The sequence below is a fragment of the Microtus ochrogaster genome, unplaced genomic scaffold (assembly GCF_000317375.1).
Source record: "Microtus ochrogaster isolate Prairie Vole_2 unplaced genomic scaffold, MicOch1.0 UNK1, whole genome shotgun sequence".
NCBI lineage: Eukaryota > Metazoa > Chordata > Mammalia > Rodentia > Cricetidae > Microtus > Microtus ochrogaster.
Genome location: NW_004949099.1, coordinates 143,538 through 166,957, shown reverse-complemented (window position 1 = coordinate 166,957; position 23,420 = coordinate 143,538). Strand labels below are relative to the sequence as shown.

Genomic DNA, 23,420 nt, shown 5'->3' with positions numbered 1-23,420 from the left:
TGGTGTGCTATCTGGCTGTGGTGTGTTATCTGGCTGTGGTGTGCTATCTGGCTGTGGTGTGTTATCTGGCTGTGGTGTGCTATCTGGCTATGGTGTGCTATCTGGCTATGGTGTGTATCTGGCTATGGTGTACTATCTGGCTATGGTGTGTATCTGGCTGTGGTATGCTATCACAGCACCAGAAAAGTAAACTAATGCAGCCTCCTACTCCATTTCTCCTTGAAAACAAAGCATAGTGAGGTGCAGGAGGGACTACTATCTTGCCCCACTGCCCCAAATCAGCCCAAGACTGCAGAGATTTTCAGCACAAACACAGCATCGAGTCTTGGTCCTGATTCTGGGAGGTCTCAATAGGCTGGTGTAGTGTGATCTGACCTACAGGTATGTGGTCTGGTGTCTGCCATTTCTCTGTGACACCGCAGTGTCCTCTGTACATGTGGAGAGATGGCCTCAATGTTACCTGTGATCTGTGATTGTTCCCTCTACTCTCCCCAGGTTTATTGGACCCTTCCCTAGATCTCAGCTGCCCTGAGCTATGGAAAAGTCTACAGACTCAGTTTCCATCAGCTCGATCTTCTGTGACAAGGTCTCTCCTCTGAAGGTCTGGGTCATGTGGGGACCAGGGCAGAATGAAGCCCAACAACACTGGCTTGGACAGACACTTGAGAGGTGCAGCTGCCTGGCTGAGCTCCCAGCTGCAGCTACAGCAGAGTGGGAAGTCTGTGAAAGCACTTTCCTTGCCCTCGCCTCTCACCTAGACACTGGTGAGGGAAAAGAAGGTTGGAATAAAGATCCCACACGAGAATCCACTCTTGATCTGAGTTCCAGGTCATTCCAGAATCTATATTTTCATCATTATTTATTTTTATTTCATATGTATGGGTGTGCTTTCCTTTATGTCTGTCTGAGCATCACATGCTCACAGTACCTCCAGAGGTCAGAGCAGTGGGTGTCGAATTCCTGGGACTAGGGTTACAGATAATTGTGAGTGGCTGTGTGGGTGCTGAGAATGAAACCCAGGTCCTCTGAAAGAGGGGCCAGTGCTCTTAAGCCCTGAGCCATCTCTCTGCCCCTTTACAGACTTTTTAAATGATGATATTGCTATATCCCAGATGATGATCTCCCCGGGGAGAAACAGGTGCTCTGGACTGCCTGACACAGGGAGCCTGGCACTGGGTGGAGCTCCGGGGCTGGGAGGCCTCACTCACCGCGGCTGTGGCAGGCGTATGCAGGTGGATGGCGCACCGCACATCGGGCCTGGCAGCATAGATGGCTGAGTGCAGACTGAAGCCCGTGGTGTCCACCGGGAAGCAACTGCTGCCCTTCTCTACCACCTCTCCCAGAATGTTCACCTTGATCTGGTCAGTGAAGAAGAGAACAGACTCAGAGTGGCAGACCCAGTGTGTCCCCTGCCCATGTTTACCCAGGATGACAGGAGTAATAGCTGGCCTTGGTGTTGGGGACAGCAACATGGAGGAGGCCTGTTTTCAGTGAATCTTCAGGGGTGAAAGGTGGTGGTGATTCTGTAGGGGAAGTGGTGGGGCAGTTTCTCAGACTTTATCATGTGTTACTTCAGGAGCTGCTGATATAGAATCTAAATACAGAGAGGACTCAGCATGTTTTGTATTTTCCTAAATGGTGTCCAGGCTGTGGCCCACAAACCCCACTCCAGTTATGAGCTAGAAGAGAGTCAGTGACAGAATCCTCTAGAAGCAGCTAAGAGGACTCCTGGATGCCAACAGAAACCTTCCCAGAGGAAGTCCTGTCTAAGCTGAGCCATCTCATTTCTGAAATATCGTAATGTACACAAAGGTAAAGAGAATGGTATACTGAACACCTTTTACCAGTCATGGGAAAGGGAAGTATTTAAGGGACCAATGGGAAGAAATCACTTTCTTAGCCTGCTCTCTACCCTCTACTAGCAGGTGGCTTGGCTAAAAACCATTACATATAGTATGTGTGTAAAGGAGGCGGTAAGGGAGAACAAGGGAGAGAGACAGAGACAAACATAGTGAGTCTTGGTGGGAGAAAGCACATAATACATGTGTGTGTGCATGCACACAAACACGCACACATCAAGAATAATGCTTGTGGCTGGCTATGGTGTTCCTACTTAACTATGGATTCACAAAGCAGCAACGTCAGGGACGGCTTTTTGTGACTGATAAGACAGGGGGCCTCCTGAGTAGAAAAGGGAAGATGTTTCATCCTCAAAGTGCCCCCACCAACCCTCCCAGCACGTTGCAAGGCCCACCCCTCAAAGATGCAAATCACCTAGCACAACCCAAATTCTGAGGCAAGGTCCTCTAACACAGTGGTTCTCAACCTTCCTCACTGTGTGACCCTTTAATACAGTTTCTCATGTTGTGGTGATCCCAAACTATAAAATTATTTGCTACTGTTTTGAGTTGCAATGTAAATATCTGTTATGCAGGATAACTGATATGTGACCCCCGCAAAGGGGCTGTGACCCACAGGTTGAGAACCTCAGTCCTAACACCTTAGTGGTCTGGTCCCCAGGCACCCTGTGTCCCTAGGTTGATTACAATTATACCTTGTTCATTAACAAGTTAGATTTTGGTTTCGGGCAGAGAACCCTGATTGCTCTTTGGGCTGACGAGGGAGGTGGACTTGATTGGGGGAGGGGGAGAGAAATGGGAGGTGGTGGTGGGGAAGAGACAGAAATCTTAAATCAATCAATCAATCAATCAATCAATCAATCACCAGCAGTGGTGGTGCACACATTTAACCCCAGCACTCAGGAGACAGAAGCTAACTTGGTCTATAGAGCTAATTCCAGAACAACCAGTGCTATACAGAGAAATCCTGTCTTGAAAAACCAAAAAGAGAAATCACTGTAACTTTAACCCTCTAAGTAGAAACACCTGTGACATCCCAAGTCTAACACACAACGCAGGTCCACAAACGGCCCCATACCCCATTCCCAAAAGTCCACAGACAGAAGAGGGACCAAGGGACAGTGACATCTTGGTGTGGAGAGGGGCACATTATTGGTGCCATGTGCTTAGCTGCACAGGAGCAGCATCCAACAGACCACCGCTGCAAACCTCTATGGAGGGAGTTTTACAGAACGGAACTGGTTTGGAGTGGCCTGATGCTGGCTAGGTGGGACAGCAGTTCCCCCAGCTCGTTCTTGTGCTCAATCTGATTCCCCAGTTCCTCAAAGAGGCCCAGTCAGACTTCCCTGTCTGGATCATTACTTATCTCATTGCCGGACCTGTGGCTTGTGTCCCAGGAACCTCCACAACATAATAGGCCAGTGAGCAGTCCATCCAGGGCCTCAGTCTAGATCAGAAAGCAAGGACTCTGAGGACTGCCACAGAGACACAGGCTTGGCTTTGGATTCTGCTGCTGTGCAAATTTACAAAAGATGCCAGCTGTGGGGAGTGGCGCTCAGGTGATTCCACCTCTTCTTTCTGCCTCAGCCACCACATTCTCCTTTGGAGGTATAAGTTGCACATCCATACACAATTGCCCATGGTCTGCCTACACCCCCGATCACCTCAGCCTGCTAGTGACCCCCCACAAGACTGTCCATACCCCAGATCACCTTCTGCCTAGGATTCCCCCTCAAACCTGCATCTTGGGGTCAGACCCTTCTGAACCTACCACAGCCAAACGCCAACTGCTCCTGCCTCAGAGACAGTGCCCACTCTCCCAGCACCTCACATGGTGTGGGAAGTTCTTCTGTATATATGTTGCTTTTGGTTAATGATAAAGCCGCTTTGACTTATGGCAGGGCAGAATAGAGAAAGGCAGGAATTTCAAGCAGAGGAGAAAAGAAGGCAGAGAGTTAAAGAGATGCCATGTAGCTGCTGAAGGACAGACGTCTAAGAACCTTACCGGTAAACCACAAGCCTCATGGTGATACATAGGTTAGTAGAAATGGATTAATTCAAGATGTAAGAGTTAGCTAGAAATATGTATGAGCTAATTGGCCAAGCAGTATTGTAATTAATATAGTTTCTGTGTAATTATTTAGGGTCTAGGTGGCAGGGAAACGAACAAGCAGCCTCTGACTACACCTCACACTCCACACCAGTTGCCAGCCCAGCTGATCACAGGCCCACTAAGTATGCACACCCAAAATATCTTTCACAGATCACAGAAAAAGCACTGAGCATTTGTTCTGATGTCTGCTGGCCTCCACATCTGTCAGGGTACAAAAGAAACAGACTATCTTGCCTGCACCTTCAGATTCCAAATTGCAAATCTGCACCTTCCAGACTGCAAGTCTCTTGTTCAATGTGTTCCCATCCAAGGAAGCTTTCCTCAGGACACATGCTCTAACCTCTACCCAGAACTCGGGTCACCTCCCATTGCCTCCTCCCTCCACTGGGTTTGTTGCCTGCACCCCATCCCATCATGCCTGAGGCACCCACTGTGCCTACGTGTCTTCTCTGCCCAGGGAGAGTGTGAGTTCCACAGGAACAGGACAGTAGGCTCTGATTCAGAGATGAACCTGTCCTTCCAGGGTCACATGGGTCCTGTCATCTTAGTAAGAGTTGGCACTGAGATGCTAGCTATACTTACCAGGCTAGACGCTGTGACCTCACTGCAGGAAACCCCCTTGGGGCTGATCAGGAAGTGATCTTGCTCCTTGCTCACTCTCATCTGGGGGAAGAGAGATAAGAAACTCAGGGCCAAGCAGAGAGGAAGAAGAGATGCTTCTAAGGACAATGCTTAAATCCCCATCTCCCTGAACTCACTGCATCAAGGCTTTCTCCAGTGAACCCTCCTCCACTGAGAGGTGAAGAGGTCTGCTCTTTACTAAAGCTGTGCAAATACAAAAATTAGAGACAGCCCTGGATACAGGAGCTGGCTCCCATCCAAAGGGGTACCCACTGGGATTATTCTGTTGATCACAGTGATGAGAGATCTTGGGAGAGGTGAGTGGATTTTAACCAAGGGCCACTAACAGTGCTTGGCCACGCTGAGGGTTAGAAGCCTTCCTTTCAGGTTTTGTGGGGGTAGGGGCCTGGGCACAGGGTACCTGCTCCTCACCGTGACATAGGTGTCGCTGAGCTGCGCCCAGCCATAGAGGTCCAGGAGGCGGTAGACACTGCTGATCTTGCACCGCATAAGCCTCTCCCCCTTGGCCAGGTTCAGGGAGTCAGCAGTGTGGAGGTCATTGATGGGCGTCATCATGGAGAAGTCTGCAGGGATGGAAAGGACAGCACATCTCCCTGAGGACAGGAGTCGCTACCAGCCAGCTTGGTACTTGTCCCATGCCCCCTTAGATCTCACTGACTGATGCTGCCACTGTGCACAAAACACTCCCTGCCAGAGCACCAAACAGCCCTCAACTCCCACATAGAGGAAGAAAGGTTGTAGATTGGCCGCTTGTGGCTTACAGAGCCTTCTGCTCAGCTGACTGAAGCTGGTGCTGCTTTGGGCAGAGAGCCATGCCAAGAACTGGGGATATACCTTGGCTGGTACAGCACTTGACCGACATGCACACATTTCTAGGTTTGATCACTAGCACTACATAGAATATGATGGTACATATCTGTAATCTTAGCATTCACTGAGGAGCTGGAGGCAGGAGGACCAGAAGCTCAAGATTATCCTGGGCTACAAGGAAAATCTTGTTTAAATTTAAGATCAGCCTGGGCTAGATGAAACTTTGTCTCAGGGAAACAAACAAGCAAACAATGTCAAAAACAAAACAAAAAAAAAAACAAACAAAAAACCCAAAGCCATGAACAAGGTGTACTTGGAATTTCAAAGCTGCCATAAACCCTAAACAGGGGCACTGGGTAAACGTAGGATAAAGTTTCTGAGTGGGAATATGCAGAGGTGGGAGCCCTAGCTTTAGGGGAGAAGCTGCAACTCAGAAGGCTGCCACCTTGTTTTGAGGGACCCTGTGATAGAACTTACTCTGTGACTTGGAAACAGGGCACAGAGAAAGCCACATCAACGAGGAAGAAATGTTCTCAACTCCCCCTGCCCCAGTCATGTTTGGAAGCCACAGGCCCCAGCCAAGGCTGGCAGACAGCTGCAGTGTCCGCAAGCACACATCTGTTTCTGTTAGGACAGGCAGCTACATGGTCATACGCTGCCTTTTCTAGGAATCTGAGGGAATGGCTGTGTGAGGTGTGTACATGTACACACATGCATGAACACACATCAAATTTTCTTTTTAAAAATACACTGGTTAAATAAAAATTATAAAGGTCTTATTGTTATTATCCAACTAGAAGTTGGAAAAAATAATCTTCTCTTGGGCAAAGACAGCCATTTCAGGTCATTTTTTATGAAGTAAGGTTATACAGTGAAGTTACAGCAACATAAAATGGATGTTTATATTATAAGTGTTGTTTTTCAAAGACTGGTTGGGTATGGTGAGACACTTCTGTAATTCCAACTCTCAGACTGTTGAGGTGGGACAGTCAAGGCCAGCCTAGGCTACCCAATGAGACCCCCAACTCAGAACAAACAAAACATGAAGTAAAATATATCCTGAGTACAAGGAGAAACAAAAGCAATGAAATGGACGAGTCAACCTTCACTTTTGACAAAATCTAATGAAAATGGAAATATAGATTAAATGGAGTGTCTTGGAGATTGCCCTTACCCATACATCATTTGAAAATAATTATATTAGGTTGCAAAAAGCTCTCACTAATTCTTGGCATGGAACTTAAGCAGGACATGTTTTCTAATTCAATGAAGCCTGACAATAACAGATCTATAGGCCATCAAGCATTCAACTTCTTAGCAATGAGAAAAGACAGCTCACAGGATAAAAATCAGGTCAGTCGGGGCTGCTACTCAGTATGTGCTTGATATGTGTACAGCTGTGGCTCAGTGCCAAGCACTATCAAATATAAACAGGACCAAAGCAGCAGCTGCAAACTGTCCATTGCATGAAGACAAGCAATGCTCAGACATTCACAGCCTCAAGTGTCTTCAGCACTGAGCTAAATATGAAAATATACCAAATTAATTTTACATAGAAAAAAACCCACAAAAATTAGCCATAGAAAAAGGTCTAGTTAGCTCTTGTCCGCCAGATACAAATCTAGACACATCTAGAAAGAGGGAACCTTATCTGAAGAATTGTATCCATTAGACTGACCTACAGGCAATCTGTGGGCACATTTTCTTGCTTAATAATTGATGTGAGGAAGCCGGGCGGTGGTGGCGCACGCCTTTAATCCCAGCACTTGGAAGGCAGAGGCAGGCGGATCTCTGTGAGTTTGAGACCAGCCTGGTCTACAAGAGCTAATTCCAGGACAGGCTCCAAAACCACAGAGAAACCCTGTCTTGAAAAACAAAACAACAAAAAAAAATTATTGATGTGGGAGGGCCCAGCCTATTGTGGGTGGGACCACCCCTGGGCTGGTGCGCTTGGGTTGTTCAAGAAAGCAGGCTGAGCAAGCCAGTAAGCAACACTCCTTCGTGGCCTCTGCTTCAGTTCATATGTCCACGTTCCTGCCCTGCTTGAGGTCGTATCTTGACTTCCATCAATGAAGAACTGACATGTAAGCCAAATAAAGCCTTTCCTCTCCAATGCTTTTGGTTGTAGTGTTTATCACAGCAATAGAAAGAAACCAGGACAGAAATGTTGGGAAATATTAAGTACAAAACTAAAGTATGCCAGATGAGGTAATGTCCACCTGTAATCCCAGGGCTTGTGAGGTGAAGGTGAGAGGAGAGAGCTCTTGGCCAGTCAAAACTAAGTGACTAGACGCTGCTCCCCCTCTTCCCACAAAAGGCTGGGACATAGCTTGATGGTGCATACAAAGCATTTAATCCCCAATGTTGGAAAAGAAATTAGTAATCAGGAAAAATTTTAGGACCAATAAGTAATCCCAAGAACTAGTGTATACGACCTATGAGTAAGCAAATGTAAGTTGCTCAGTAAGACAAACTGAGAGCACACTGCCGCAGAAGCCATGCAGGTGCCATCTCAAAAAGCCAACAATGAAAAGAATATTGTAAGTCACTTGGTTTTAAAGAGAATTCATTGAAATAGATAATTTCATATAAAATATATGATCAAAATTTAATGACACAGCAGCAAAATAAAAATTTAAAATTCCCTAAACTGGAGGTAAACGTCAAGAATCTCCGAACATTTTCCAGATCTGGACGACTTTGCAAGTGAGCTGCAAACCTTCAAGGGTGATTTTCCTGCCTTGTTTAAACTCCACCAGGGAAGGACAAAGGTGGATCTCCCTGGTTTGTGTTAAAAAGTCATGGCTAAATGCCCTGGAAGTAGACTGCTCAACCTCACATGAGAATATGTGTACACAAATCCTTAACAGAATTCTAACAATAAAACTCAGGAGAGAATTTCTAAAACAGTGCATCAGAGGAAGAAATTAGGGTCAAGGAGATGGCATAGTTGGTAAGCACTTGCCACTCAAACAGGAGGACCTCTGCTCGTCACTAGAACCCACTTTTTAAAAAAAGGCAAATATGTTGGGACACATTTGTAATCCCAGCAGTGGGGAGTGGAGACAGGAAGAGCACTAGAGAAGAGCAGCCAGCCTAGCTGACTTAGGCTATGAGAGACTCTGCCTCAAAGATGTGGTGAGCTACTCCCGAAGACCAAATCCTAAGGTTAAACTCTGGTCTTCACAGACATGTGTGCTTACATGGGAGCTTGTATACACACACACATCCACACCAGAGATGATTTATTTCATGTATTTCAAAAGAGCCCAATATTTAGAGATCTATCACTATAATTCATTGTGGCAGTTGTTCAAGGGGGAATAAAAAGGAATCAATGCCCCAAATGCATTTTATAAAACTCAAATTCTATTTCTGAGCAAGGTCTACGATGGGCTAGAAGTAAAAGTCATTTTCTCAACATGATAAAGAATAATGATCTCAAACTTTGTGGTTAAAGAATTCCAGTAAAGTCAGATGCGAGACAAGGATGCCCATTCTCTAAATTATTAAACACCGTCATAAAGCCTGAGGGGATAAAACCAGAAAACTAGAAAAAATAAGGCCAAGGGCAAAATGATGGTAGAGGGAGGCAAAATGACAATGTTTGCAGATTATTTGATTGTCTATATCCAAAATGCAAGGCCAGTCAGATGGTTCAATGGGTAAAAATGCTTGCCACCAAGGGCCTCACAATGTAGGAGGAGAGAACCAACTGATGTAGGGGCCTTCTGACCTCCATACTCATGCTATAGCATATAAATACTCACACACATACATGTTTGTGTACACACACACACACACACACACACAATGAATAAAAAACATGTTTTTAAAAGCAGAAGAATATGTATGTGTACTCAAGAAAAAATTGAATAAAGAGTCATTTATGACAATGAAGTTATATATTATTTCCTGGATGGGCTTAAGACACAGTCAGATTGTATAGAAATAACTAGCAAGATTTCCTGGTAGATATTATAGAACCAGCAGAAAACATATCTTGTTTCTGAAGATCCTAAATCAATTCTTGAAAATATTGTTAAATTACCTCCCACATGCTAGGTACAGTTTTCTAAGAACCAACCACACACATCTCCCCCATGGAGGCTATATTCTAAAATAAAAATTAAGAATTTCAATCCCATGGGGATGATCTTTCGGGAATTCACCAAGACCAGCTAGCCTGGGTCTGAAAAAGCATGGGATAAAACCGGACTTACATAGCAGACAATGAGGACTACTGAGAACTCAAGAACAATGGCAATGGGTTTTTGATCCTACTGCACATACTGGCTTTGGGGGAGCCTAGGCAGTTTGGATGCTCAACTTACTAAACCTGGATGGAGGTGGGCGGTCCTTGGACTTCCCACAGGTCAGGGAACCCTGATTGCTCTTCAAGCTGATGAGGGAGAGGGACTTGATCGGGGGAGGGGGAGGGAAATGGGAGGCGGTGGCGGGGAGGAGGCAGAAATCCTTAATAAATAAATAAATTAAAATTTTAAAAAAATAAAATAAAAAAAAGAATTTCAATCCCTCTACCAAATCAATCCCAATCAAAATCACCAAAGGATTATTTTAAGGTATAGGAGAATAGAGCTTGACAAAATAACTCCAAAATTACTTTATAGACTACATTTGTACAAGAGGTTAAAATAATTGGTGACTAATTACAGCCCTTTGTCTTATTGTCTAGGCACAGGGCCAGGAGTAGAAGACACAAAGGAAAGCAGAGGGTTCTGCTCTGTGAGAAAATACTCTACACAACGTGAAAAATGCTGTGATCGAAGTTAAAAGGCAAAGGAGAAGCTAGAAAAAAACCTAATATATTTGACATGTCATAGGGAAGCAGCATTAATTTATAAAGATTTGAAAACTCATACAAAATACAGTAATAGGAAAATTGGAAAAGTATGATATAAACATTTTATTATAATAAAAAATACTACAGATGAAGTTTTTGGTATAGCCTGCCTCAGGGGAAAGGAATGGTGGCAGTCTAAGACGAGGTTGAGAAAGGGCAATGCCCACCACATTCTGTTGAGAGCAAGGTTGGCACAACCTCTTTCTCCAGGATGGCAAAGGGACACAATCTGCATTATGCATATGTCTTCAAACACATATTTGCATTCCTCTAGCAATTCTTAAAATTTGTCTTTGGAAGACAGTTCAGCTATTTCATTATAATTTATCTTTCTCATTATAATTCATCTTTAAAAGATAGTTGTGCATATAGCACCAAATTTATTTACCAGTATGTTTACCACATTGGAGTTCATAATATCAAAAAGCTGAATACAATCTAAAAATCTAATAGGGAACAATCAATTCAATGGCTTGCAACGACAAAAAATATTGCAGAATCATATTTATGATGCAAAATTGAGTTGATATGCCATTAAAATTATATGTGTAATATGATTGCATTTTTTATTTCAATAAGATATCTATATTAAAAGAAAAAGTTGGAAAGATACATCAAAATATTGCTAACAGTGATTTTGGAGTTCTCAGAACACAGCCGAGTGGGTTTTAGCTTCTCTTTCTCTAATGTTTTCCTTAGCTCTAGCCATCACCCTATACATCTGAGTCATATGGAGCAAGGGCAGCTTCGAGGCTGTGGGCAGAGCTGCACATTCCAGGAAGGGAGCCCACACATAGCCATAGCTCCTCTACTGCCCAATAGCCACCATTCTGGCTGGTCTCCTGGCTCCGCGCATCTCTTCTCATCCCCTGAAGTCGCCTCTACCCTTCCCATTCCTGCCATCACAGATGATTCTCCTGTGGATCTTTAATTCACAGGAACGTCAGAAGTAGAGCCAAGCACCTCTCTGCCCAGACCTGCTAATGCAATGGCAGCTTGGCCATTGCCTAGCAACCAAGCAGCTTCTGGTGCTTTCTCCTCCCTTCCCTACCTCATTCCTCCTCCCCCACTCCTGGCAGATACCCAGACACCCACATACTCATGGAAGAAGCTGGGAAGACTGCGTGGGAGGTGCTGGCCATGAAGTCCGCAATCTGTCGTAGCGCCCAGATGTTGGAGGAATTGTTGCCTTTCTTCATCTGTTCCTGGATGAGACCTTCCAGCTCTTCCCTGAAAGACTGCAGCAGGCGGAGGGGTTGGAGCCCAGTCCTCATGGAGAGCTGAGGGCCCAGCAGGTCCTCACAAGAGGCTGCAGGCCCAGCAGGTCCCTAGGGATTGGTGCCCAGCTCCTCACAGAAGGACTGAGGACCCTACAGATCCCTAGAAGCTGAGAGCACAGAAAACCCTGGGAGGCTGGTCCCCGAACACTTCACAGGGGATGATTTCAACCCACTCCCGTCCTGTAGCTCCTCACAAGAAAACAGCTCCTGTAGGTCTCCAGGGGACTGGTCTTCCAGCTCTTCAGTAAGGGCTAAGAACCCTGAAGGTTCCCCAGAAGCAGGTTCACTAGGCCCTCAGGTTGCTGTATAGGTTATTAAGGAGGCTCTGGGGGTGGATCTAAGCCTTCATTTTCTGTGGGGGTAGTCCAGATTCTGGCTCCCTTCTATATGAGTGATAGCCAAGGCCATACCAGGCATGGTAGGACTTCACTGTAGTTAGAATTAACTGAATGAGAAAGCATACCACCCTCCTTCCCCATTAGCACATCCAGGGCTCCCCTCACACATCTCTCAGTTTCTTGGCATTCTTAGTGCTTGCATAGGAGGAGATGGAGAAGGACTGGAGGATTTCTGCAGTGCTTCCACTGTGACGCACTATGCTAAGCTCAGGTTTTCAGTTCCCTACACTGGGAACTTAGCTGCTGGCCAGGTGGTAGGAGGAAACATGGGAGGAACAGGAAGCTGTATGATACTGAGGATCCTCTTAACAGGGGCCAGGAAGCAAGGTTCCTGCATCCCCATATCCTGCCTCACCCACCAGCCAGGGCTAGTGATGCTCTACTCCACCATCCCTCCTGGTGACTCTCTGCATGTCTGGGGGTTGCCTCACCCCAAGGTCTTTAAGAACCGGATGTCTTCCTCCAGGATCCTGACACAGTGTCACAAACACCCTAGGCTCATTCCTTCCCATTCCTCCGAGGAGTCTGTGCGCTCCTGCTGAAAACTGCCCACAGACTATGGGATGCCCTGTTCCAAAAGGCCCTGGAGAAGTCAGCTTCCTCCTTGGACTTCCCAGCCTGTGTCCTATCCTTCTCCCTCCCCTGCTCTTCTTTCCTATCCCAAGGCCCTGCATCTTTCAGTGTACTGCCTGCCTGGGGAATGAGCTCTGAGGCCCTGCAGACTGGCACCAATCCACCCAGGTCTGTAGACTCAGGGGCATCCAGGTCAGCTTGGCTCCTATCCCATTTTTCCTCTTAACTCCCTTCCTCAACCCTGGCTGGACATTCAGACTCTACTCTTCCTACAGTGAGCAGAATACTCTATGCTACTCAGCCAAGGGTACCCTGGGCCAGGCCATGGCAACCCATCTTTCGGTTTACATAGTCCTATCTGCTGTCTGTTGCAGCAAAGGAGGACTGGAGACAGAAGCTCAGATAGGGCAGAGGAAACTGGGGAAGGGGTCTTAACTCTGCCATGTCCTGAAGCAGAGTTTATGCATGCCCCCAAGTTTGTCCTTGGCCAGTGGTTAGAGAGGCAATCTAACACCCACATGGCCAGGCCCATCTTGTTCAGCAGGCCTAAGCAAGACCCTGAATGAGGGAAGAGGAGCCACCGGGAAAACCATCCCTCCAGGCCCTGCCCACTCACAGGGCTCTGCAGGATCATGGTGACCCTCTTCTTCTGCTCCATCAGGTTGAAGTCCTGCCGCAGGTCAGCCGCACGGTTGCGAAGGCGCAGGTATTCAGGGTCATCCTCAGAGAACCGGTCAAAGTAGTGCTGGCCTTGAGAGGGTGGAGGCGAGGCCGCCTCAGGGACCGTGTCCTCACTCATGTTCCTGTGAGGGCTTCAACTTACTCCTGGAACCCTGTAGAAGAGGGACAGGGTGAGCACGGACTGTACTCCTAGTGGCCAGCTGGTTTCAGAGGCAAAGGGTGTGACCCACCATGCCCTAGGGCTAGTTCCAGGTGAGAAGGCAGGCTGCCTCCTGGGATGATGACCCATAGAGGCTGCTAATGCACCATCAGGGGTGTGCAAATAGGGGTCCTGCTGAACTGGTCACACCGGAGTGTTAGAGGAGGCTTCCTGGGTGGAGCGGAAATATAGCCTGCAAACCTTTCAGAGTCCTTTTGTGCTGAGCCCTTACAGAGTAGGGCAGCAGCTGTGGTGGTACCCATGGCACTTCAGTAAAGGCTGACCTCACTGTAGTGGGAGGGAGTGTGGTTCATAGTGAATAGCACTTGCCTAGCACATCTAGGCACTGGCTGGGCTCTCTGCCCAACATTGTGGACAAATTATATAAATAATTTTTTGTAGGTCTCTTCAAAAGCTATGGTTGAGAAATTCACAAAAGAACACTACTGCCAGGAACCAGGATATAGCTCAGTTGGGAGATTTCCTGCCTAGTATGCTCCAGGAGTTGGATTTTTCCCCCTCCTCACAAACAAACAAGGTATGGGGGACACATACCTACACAATCCCAGTATTCAGGAGGTAGAAACAGGAGACTCAGGCATCAAAGTATATAACTAATGATATACAGAGAGTTCAAGTCCAGCCTGAGATACATGAGACCCTGTTTTTTAAAAAGCCCTGCTGCAATGGGTACCATCTGATTGATCCTACTGGGCAGATGTTTGGTAACAAGAGATGGGGGATGAAGGACTGGGGTTAGGAAAGAATAGAGAGGAGAAGGAAGGGAGAGAGAGAAAAATCTTAAAATTCTAAAAGAGAGTTGGCAGGGTGCAAGTCAAACACAGAGTACTTGAGGATGTCTGAGCAGATTTGTCCATCTCACCTGAGTCAGGACTATCTGGCCTTGGGCTTTTCTGAGCCACAGTCATCTACAAACTTCAAACTTGAGAATATCACAACTGAGTTACACCAAAAAAGCAAAATAAAATCTCACAGTGTTTTAAATAAGTTTATGGTTTTGTACTGGGCCTGCCCATAGCTGTTCTGAGCCTCATTTATACTTTAAATGGAGAGAGGGTCCTGAGGCTGGGCCATTTCTGGTGAGTAGGTATGGACTAAAGCCAAACACCTGTACTTTGAACAGCTCTGTCCCTTGACACCTGCGTGGACACAGGGGTCCCTTTTCCTCTTTGCCTCACTTTATCTGTCTCTCATTGTGGGGAGAACAGAATGGCATTGGGCTCCCTTCCAGCACAGACCATACATGGTTGTGGAAGGTGGAGCCAGATCCACGTAGAAGAGACGGAAGGATGGAGGATCTGGATGTCCTGGGACAAGGGAATTTCCTGCCTACCCAGCCCTGGAGGTCACTGTGCCTCCATTCTGCTCCCATCCAGCTCATCCCTGGGCCATGCAGGTAAGGAAGAACTGGAAAACAGGTGCAGAGGACACATCCCATCTGAGTTGTGAAGGCTTGCATAGGGCAGCAGGTTTTCTGGGTTGTATCCAGAAGTTCTCCCATGGGTTCTGACTACTCGGCTGCCATTGCTCTACCTGGTACCATGGTAGCAAACCAATCTCCATAGCACTTTCAAAGCCCTGAGCCTTGGGTGCTTTCAAAGTGGAAGCAAGCACCTCTGGTATGATCATGGAATGTGAACTACATACACCCAACACACACCCTCCTAGGACTCTAGGCCACCACTTCCAGAAGCACCAAGCTTCCTGTTTCCCTGAGCTTGGGGGTGCTGGTCCTGAGCTCTCCTGACTTTGGTCCATTCTGTCTAGCAGAAAGACACTGGTCCTCTCATCTCCACTGCAGAGCAGCTGCCCTGCCACGTCTGGCGGCTCGCTGGCTATCTTCCCTGCTCAGGGCTCAGTCCATGGTTCCAGATGTGCTCCCATGAGCATGGCTCTAACTCTGTCCCCAGGGAACTGGGATTCTGTGAAAGTGGGGCACCTTTTTTGTAATCCCCTTCTACAGTGCTGGTGGTGAGCAGGTACCTGAAGATGGCTCAGTGGGTAAAGGTAGCAATGCTGAAATAAAACCATCTGGGTTCAAATCTCAGCAATGTCACTTAGAAGCTGTGTGGTCTTTGGCCAGTTCACCTAACCACTGAGCATCAGTTAAGGGATAGTAAAGTTTGTTATGTGAACACTTAAGACATGGTACCTAGCCATTGTGATCAAGTCTTGAGTCGCTCTGGGTGTCTCCGAGGGGGTGTAATCTCTCATTAGGAACTTCCTGAGGAAAGGCAGGGATTCATTTGTAAGCAGGTGCACACTAAGTAACCATAATGATGTGTTTCAGCCCAAGAAGCCAATTCAGTCTTGAACTCTATTAACACAAGGGACGTAGAAAGGAAAATGATGCATCAGCCCAGAGATCACTGGGCTAGCCGTGATGGAGGCAAGATTCTGGGATGCTGCCCCAGTTCCTGCCCCAAGATTCAAAACTCTTCTGGAATTTGTTAAATGTCCCAAAGATTTTTTGTTACTCATCATGTGCTCCTTTTAAGGAAACCAGAGTTTGTGCTTTAAAAAAGGTGAGTGCTCTGAGCCCTCAGCGAGCTCCCAGGAGAGTCTGGTTACCCCGAAAGAACAGACATGGAGCACAATTAGAAGTTAAGAGCTTCTGCTTCACACGATAAACACGCATACACATTCTCATATTCATGTTCTCATTCTCTCTACCCCTGGCTCTCCTTTCCTCCTACAGGTCGGGTCCCATTAAAAGACAAATGATCCATGCCTTTGCACTAAGCTCCCTCTGTATGCTGGGGCTTAAGCCCCTGTGGGCAGTGGGAGACTGCAGATGTCAGATTTTAATGGGAGCTCGAGAAAGGATGTCCCACCATCAGGAGCAGCTGATAAGGGAGGAGGGGGCACTGGCTGACATTGTTTCCTCAGAGGTAGTGTCTCTGGATACTGCAGAGGGCTTCTGCACTCCTAGAGATGGGACCTGGTGTGGAGCTGACAATATTCTATGTAGTTCCTAGTCAGACATGGGAGTGCAGAGGAAAGACTTGAGTGTCTAGAGTGTCGCCCTCAGTCAACTTCCACCATGGCCTCCAAAAGCCACCGACCACTTACCAGTGGGCTGAACCAGGCCTGTCCAATGTCTGTCTTCAGTACTGGGTCTTCACAACTAGGAGTGCTGGCACAGCCACACGTCACACAGCCAAGTGGGAACTGCAAACAAAAGGGCAGACATCAATACCATGCCACACTTACCGCCACTGAGGCTCTTCATCTGACTTAGCCACAGATGCTAGGATGCACTTAAAAATTATCTAGAGATGATTGTTTTAAAGCTAGGCATGACTATCAATAGGTCAGAAGGTTCCTGTTGCCTTTATAACTGGATAAAACTTTCTTTAAGACCCTATTTTCTGGGTGCAGGCTGAGGGAGAAGGGAGGAAAGGAAGGAGTCAAAGCACACAGGAAAGAAGGAAGGGAGGAAGGAAGGCCTAAAGAGGAGAGGAAGAAAGCAGAGGAGGAAGAGTGGAAAGAGAAGAAAGGAGAAAAGGAGTAGGGAACAAGGAAGACTGGAAGAGGAGGAAGGGGAGAGGTAAGAAAGGAAAAGGAACAGGCAGAGGGAGAAGAGGCGGAGGGAGAAGAGGCAGAGGGAGAAGAGGCGGAAGGAAGAGGAGATAGCAACTGCAGTTGCTCTGGGAGTGGGGGAATCAGAGTATGGTGCCAGGAGAAAGGACTCCTGCCCAAGACCTCCTCAAATGCTCCACTAACAGTCACTGGACTTACAAGTGCTAGGGGGAGGAATCTGAGGATCCCTCCCCAGAGACAGAAACAGCCTGAAGGATACCACACCCCAGGAAAGTGGGGGAGCCTAGGACTGGAAATAACTTCACATAGAATGCAAAGTAGGAATGGAGCCAGTCAGGACTGGGCAGGTGGACCATCTAAAAGGGAAAGCTGCTGACATCCAACAGACAGAGAAGTCACGCCTGCAAAAACCCTCTATTCCCATCATGCTCTGAAGCTGCTCATCATCTTTGGGGACAGTGGGGTCTTCTGGGAACATCTTCTCCTCTGTCTTCCTTCTGGGGAATCTGTCCAATCCAGCTGTCACTTTCTGCTTTCATTCATCTCACAACCCGACAGTGGCAGCCACTGCCCAGAGTTCCTAGCGGGGGAATGTGTTGTGTTTTTGATGTTTCTCTGTTCTAGGTGTTACACAGGACTGATGTAATGTAGGTGCTGGATAAATGCTAAGTGACTAAGCAAACATTTGACTAATGGCGCACTGAGAAGCAGGGTCAGTTCAACAAAGCATTACCAGGCCCCAAGGACAAGGAAGACCTGAGGGGAGCTCAGAGCACACAGTGGAAAGACAGACGCCAGGCAGGTCCTTACAGAGAAAGGTGACAGGTACCCTGAGAACTAAGTCACAACCTTAGAAACACTGTGCTCTTTTGACGTACAGCCCAGGGGCTGACCCTCAGGCCAGTCTGAAACAGACTTCAGCAATTTCCTGCCACTTCAGTGGGTGTCTCTGGACCGGGACAGTCAGTCAGTCAGTCGTAGGCTCTGTACACATGGCCTAAATAGTCATGAGCTGTCCTTCCCCTGCTGGTCACCCCTGCCACAGGCCCAGTTGCCAGGAATCCCAGGTCAGCTCTGAGCAAGGCCAGCCGCAGGCACTTGATGAAAGTCTCTGGTGTGACATCAGAACTGACAATAGCATATCCTTAATTCTGCCAAACAAGCCCAAGTTCACATGTAACACTGACCCCAGGGGTCCAAGAAGCAGATAATGTCACACCACACTACGTCACAACCCACAGTCCTCTCACTTTGCAAGAGCCCCTTACCCCAGTTTTGTCTCCCATAGGACCCTTGCTGTCTGCATGGGAAGCCCTGGAGTCCTGGATGCTCCTCCCGCTGTGGCCAGATCTTTGCCCTCCACAGCTCCAGGCCCTAGGAGGCTGGAGTTACAACTGTGTTGCAAGTCACTGCCAAGGGCATTTTCCTCCCTGTCTCACTAAGAGCAAATCCCAGAGGTCCCTGGAGGGTGCACTGGCTCCCTGAGGCTGGAAAGAACAAAACAGACACAGGGAGAACCCACATAGCAAGATATTACTAAAATCTAAAGATTAAGCCTTGTGTGCCTTGAGAGGTGGGTGACTGTCTCCTGACACTTCAGTGGGGTGTCTCCAGGTCAGAACAGTCAGTCATATGCTTGGCACACAGAACCTAAACAGCCATGAGCTGCCCTCACCTGGCTGGTCACCTCTACCACAAGCTCAGATGCCTGAGAGCTCAGCCCTGCCCCCCTTCCAGGTCACACATGACATCAGAACCCACACTCACCTATCCTCCATCCTTGACTCCCACAAGTAGAAGAGGCAGCGCCTGTGGCCCTGCTGCTGTTATACAGAATAGATGTGGGCAGTTAAATAAGAGACTCAGCCACACCCTGCCTGCCATGTTCAGATAAAGGCAGGATCGTGGGGACACTTATCACCATGCCTCATACCACATTATTCCACATTCTTCCATGTTCTGCCTCATATAATAACTACTGTGGTCACTCAGGACCAAAGGTCTTTTAAAAGAAGAAAAAGAGGAGTAAGGGAGAAGGTGGTAAAATGATGTCGGTCTCCTGAAACCCTGCTGGCTGGAAGAAGAAGCTCTTCTCTGCTGCCTGCCGTGGGTGTACCCAAGTACTGATTCCTGGGCACTCCTGATACATGCTCTTTCTAGAGAGGCCCAGGAGATGTTAAAGGCTTATGGCCAAGCTTCATCCCTAAGAGGCTAGTAGGTAAGTTTCCCATCCACCCATTGCTCTAAATGACAGCTCCCATCAACCCATTGCTGTGAATGACAGCCACGGGGCAGACTCACTTTGTGTCTTCTCTCTGCATTTGGACTGGTTGTGAGCTTCAGGGGCCGGGGTGAGCAGGAACTGGAACTGATACCAGAACAAGATACCTGGGAGAGAGAGATATCTCCCAGCCATCCAGGGAGCCATAGTCAGGCTCTGTTCATTGAAGATGAGGGGGCATATAACACAGTGAAGCAGACGTGTATGCAGACACATAGTCAACTGGCCATCTTGATTCGGGGCCTGGAAATGAAGGCCAGGCCTGACCTGAAACAGATCTTGGTCAGTGCTTCTAGAGACAGAGTGCTGGAACCTTTGGGTTCACATTTATGAGAGCTGAGGTCTTGACTTAGATTTTAATGACAGATATCATTCAGTGCACAGAGCTGTGAAATTCAGCAGCTGCTGGGGTTGAGTCAGGCATTCTCCCCAGCCCTACAATGAGGAGCCAGCATCTTGGTTTTCCAGGCAGGGAACTGAGGCCTTGGGGACTAGTTTTGGGACTCTGAGCTAGTCAAGAATAGAGCATGGGTTTCTCAAACATCTGATTGACAACTTGTCTCTTTGCTCCCCCACTCCCCGCCTCAAATGAAGGTGAGCAGATGCCACAGGCCAGCTAGAATGGTGGTGGCTGTGGCGGTGGTGGTGGTGGTATGACAGGAACATGGAAATCAGCCAATGGCCAGAGTCCAGGCCTTATATCCATAACAGAAGCATCCAGCCTGGGGAGCAGGGTCTGATTCCTGCTCCCAGCAAACAGACTCAGAACTGAGCTGGCCCCAGCTTAGGAAGAAGTGGCCATTAGGAGGCAGGGATCTGGGAGGCAGCTCTAGTACTCACTTTGGCAAGCTGGGCTACAGGGTGGCAGGTAGCCATAGATCACCCACACATACTATTGTGCCTGCTGGGTCACTAAAGTAGCTCTGGGCTCTGCTGGTCCTGTCCTCAAGGGCAGTTCCTCTCACAAAATACCCACCATGTGCCGGACCCTGCCCCACTGCTGGAGATGTGAGTGGCAGAATCCCCAGTCCCTGCTCTCAGAAGACCTTCTCAGGGTGAGGGCCATTACATCCTCGGTGGTGTGGAAGAGAACAATTCTCAGTATGGAAGCTATGCAGTTTCTAACACTGAGGCTTCAACACTGGGCCTTAACACACGTGATAGGTAGCTCTGCTACTGAGCTCCAAACCAAGAGGCTTTCATGTGTTTATGAGGGGAAAGAGGGACATGTAGAAAGCTCTGGGTTTGTAGAGACTGAAAGGAATGAGCAGACTGGCTGGGTCTGACTTTCTACCCAGGATCCCTCCAGGGAAAGCTCTGCTACCTTGGGAACTATGCAGACTGCTACAGAGGCAGAGTGGCCTCTGAGTTATCTTTTCTCACTCCTGCTGTCTGGCCATCCACCAGGCCCTAGGAGGTAGTCACCCTGTCTATCCTTCACATTCAGGCATGAGTGCTAAACCCCAGTGAAGTTCACCTTCAAAACATTCAACCCTACTAAGTGCAAACATCCCAGTATTCTTATGTTTGGTCTAAGGTGACAGTGCTGCCTGAGGTCCTGTCTCCTGTCCTCCTGCTCCCAGCCAAGAGTTCCCAGGAGCAACTGCCCATGATGTCTTCTACCATGAACACAGCAATAAATCCTTGGCCACTAGAGGTAGAAAAAAACACTCATTTAATACATGAGGTAAATTATTTTTTTAATTAGGGTGTGTCGATGGGTGGTGTTTTGTTTTCACCAATTGGACACAAGGGAAAATTATATAAACACCTTTAAGAGGTGAAAGGTTTTAAGATCATGGGAGTGTGCTCTTAAAGAGGATTGTCCTCTTTTTTACTCCCAGCCATGAGGTGGGCAGTCTCCTTCATCATGGGCTCATACCATGGTGTACCCTGCTGTCACAGCCCCAAAGTAATGGGACCATTCAGCCATGGAATAAATCCTTGACAACTGTGACCTAAATTATTTGTTCTTGTTTTCAACCTGCCTAACACTTATTAAACATCCAGGTGTGTTATCCTTATCCTTTCTCTAAAGGAGTCATCCTTGCAGGATGCAGAGGACCAGAGGAAACAGTCTGGGCAATGGATGTAGCCCACTAAATGGAAGGCAGACCTCAGAGCAACTGATTAGAGTTTCTGAGCCTGTTTCAGCAGGCATCCTTCTCTTACATAATTCCCTTTATTTCTCTGAGACTATTGCCTGTAAAATCTAGGCTTCTACTTACATTCCACTGCACTGACTGTGGGGTCTGAGACAGGATTTCTCTGTGTTTCTTTGGTTCCTGTCCTGAAACTAGCTCTTGTAGACCAGGCTGACCTCAAACTCTCAAAGATCTGTCTGCCTCTGCCTCCTGAGTGCTGGGATTAAAGGCGTGCGCCACCACCGTCTGACTGTGGGGTCCCTTTAGGACACTAAAGTGTGGGATCTCCTGTCCTTGTTTGTCCTCTTCCTGGTTGTGGCACTGCTATTTTCCTAGTCTTCTCAATGCCGTAAAGACACTTTTGCTTTCCTTTTACTATAATTTTAGATAAGGTAAAATCAAGTCCCCCAAGGCAACCTTGGTGGGGGAAATAGCTTCTAGAAAATGTTATCAGGAAACCACATGACTTCTGGGTATGAGTGTAATGTTCACATAATTATCTCAACCTTTCCCTTCTGGGAATGAATGTGATGTTCACAATTATCTCAACCTTCTACCTCCCAGGCAGTTTCTACTCTAACAAGGCCACCTTGGGTTAGAGACTTTAAAGCATAAATGTGAGTGAGATAGCCCACCCCCCCTCCTAGCTTAAAAATTTCAATTCAACTAAGCTCATTTATAGTGATGGGGGGATTGAGCTCCTAGCAGCAGATTCAAGGGAATAAACAACCAGTTGAGGCCACAAATCTTAAAATATGATCTCTCATCTTCCATCTTAACTTCCCCAAAGGCCATAAAACCACTGACAAAAGGAAGAAGTGAGAGGTTATGATAGGAGGACCAAGTGGCAGATGCTGCGATCCAGTCAGCCTTGCTCTCAGGACACCTCCTGTTCCAGAAAATGACACAGGAGTGAGTCACACAGGCGGGCACAGAAGCTAGTCTCCAAAGCGGGGGTTGGAGGTAGGGATGGGATGTAGGGGAGGCATCAAATCTGGTATTAGGATAAGCTTTAAAAATAACCATCAGCACCACCATGTTCATCTAAACCACAGCCTAAAAGAGGAAAACCCTGGGTTATAAATTACCTTTGGTTAGAAGACACATCCCAGTTCTCAGATTATTTAAATGAAGGGAAGCATGTCTTAGAATAGATAAAGTTTGGGAACCCAAGTGATAAGTCAGTGTTGCTGGAGCTGTGGAGATGGCTCGGGAGTTAAAAGCCACTTGTCTCCCAAGCATGAAAACCAAAGATTGGACTCTCAGATTCCAGTAAATGTTAGTGTTTGTTGGTGGCCAGCCATATGTAATTCCAGCCTTGAAAAACAGAGACAAATTCCCCAAAGCAAGCTGGCTATGTGAGAAGCCATATCAGTGAGCTCTACATTTGACTAAGTGATCCTGTTCAATAAATGAGGTGGAAGAGCGATTAAGGATAGTTTTCAACATCAATATTGGGTCTCTTGAGCCTGCCCACACATACCTACACATGTGCAAACACATACACTAAAAAGAAATTAATGACATCATATCCTCATGGTAGGGAGCATGTCCTTGCCAGGTGAACAAATTAAGAGATGCCAAAGAGAAAACAGCCCACGAGGCCTGAGCAGCCTTATAAGCATGCATGGGTGCCTCTCTGTCATGCCTCTCTGTCAATGCCTGCTTCTGCCTAATACTGCATCCTGAAGTCAAGGACATGGGCAGGCTTAATGTCCCAGTTCCCACATAGGTTTTGCTTATCTGTTTTCTGATGAGAAAGCCACTTCCTCTTCTATAAAAGAGCACCACAACGTCACAGGTGAGGAGAGCCTAGTGCGAGATGAAAGAGGAGACTTCACCACCCTGATCTCTGATTTGATGAGCTGATGAAAACACTAAAGAGCTAGAGATACTGCTCCCAGGAATGCATAGGGCCCTGGGTTCTCTCCTCTCTCTCTCTCTCTCTCTCTCTCTCTCTCTCTCTCTCTCTCTCTCTCTGTTATTTTGATAGATTTAGAATATTAGTTTTG

The 23,420-nt window shown here is 47.3% G+C and overlaps 1 protein-coding gene across 1 annotated transcript in view; it reads right to left on the bottom strand.

The window, feature by feature from the left end:
• Add2 (adducin 2) overlaps positions 1-23,420 on the bottom strand; it is a 97,828-nt gene that overhangs the window by 27,183 nt on the left and 47,225 nt on the right. The window contains exons 2-7 of the mRNA XM_005364790.3: positions 16,513-16,611; positions 13,156-13,372; positions 11,388-11,526; positions 5,026-5,177; positions 4,555-4,635; positions 1,209-1,358 (exon numbers count right to left, since the gene is read on the bottom strand). Coding sequence (XP_005364847.1) covers positions 1,209-1,358; positions 4,555-4,635; positions 5,026-5,177; positions 11,388-11,526; positions 13,156-13,338 — 705 coding nt within the window. The 5' untranslated portion in view covers positions 13,339-13,372; positions 16,513-16,611. The remainder of the gene's footprint in view (positions 1-1,208; positions 1,359-4,554; positions 4,636-5,025; positions 5,178-11,387; positions 11,527-13,155; positions 13,373-16,512; positions 16,612-23,420) is intronic.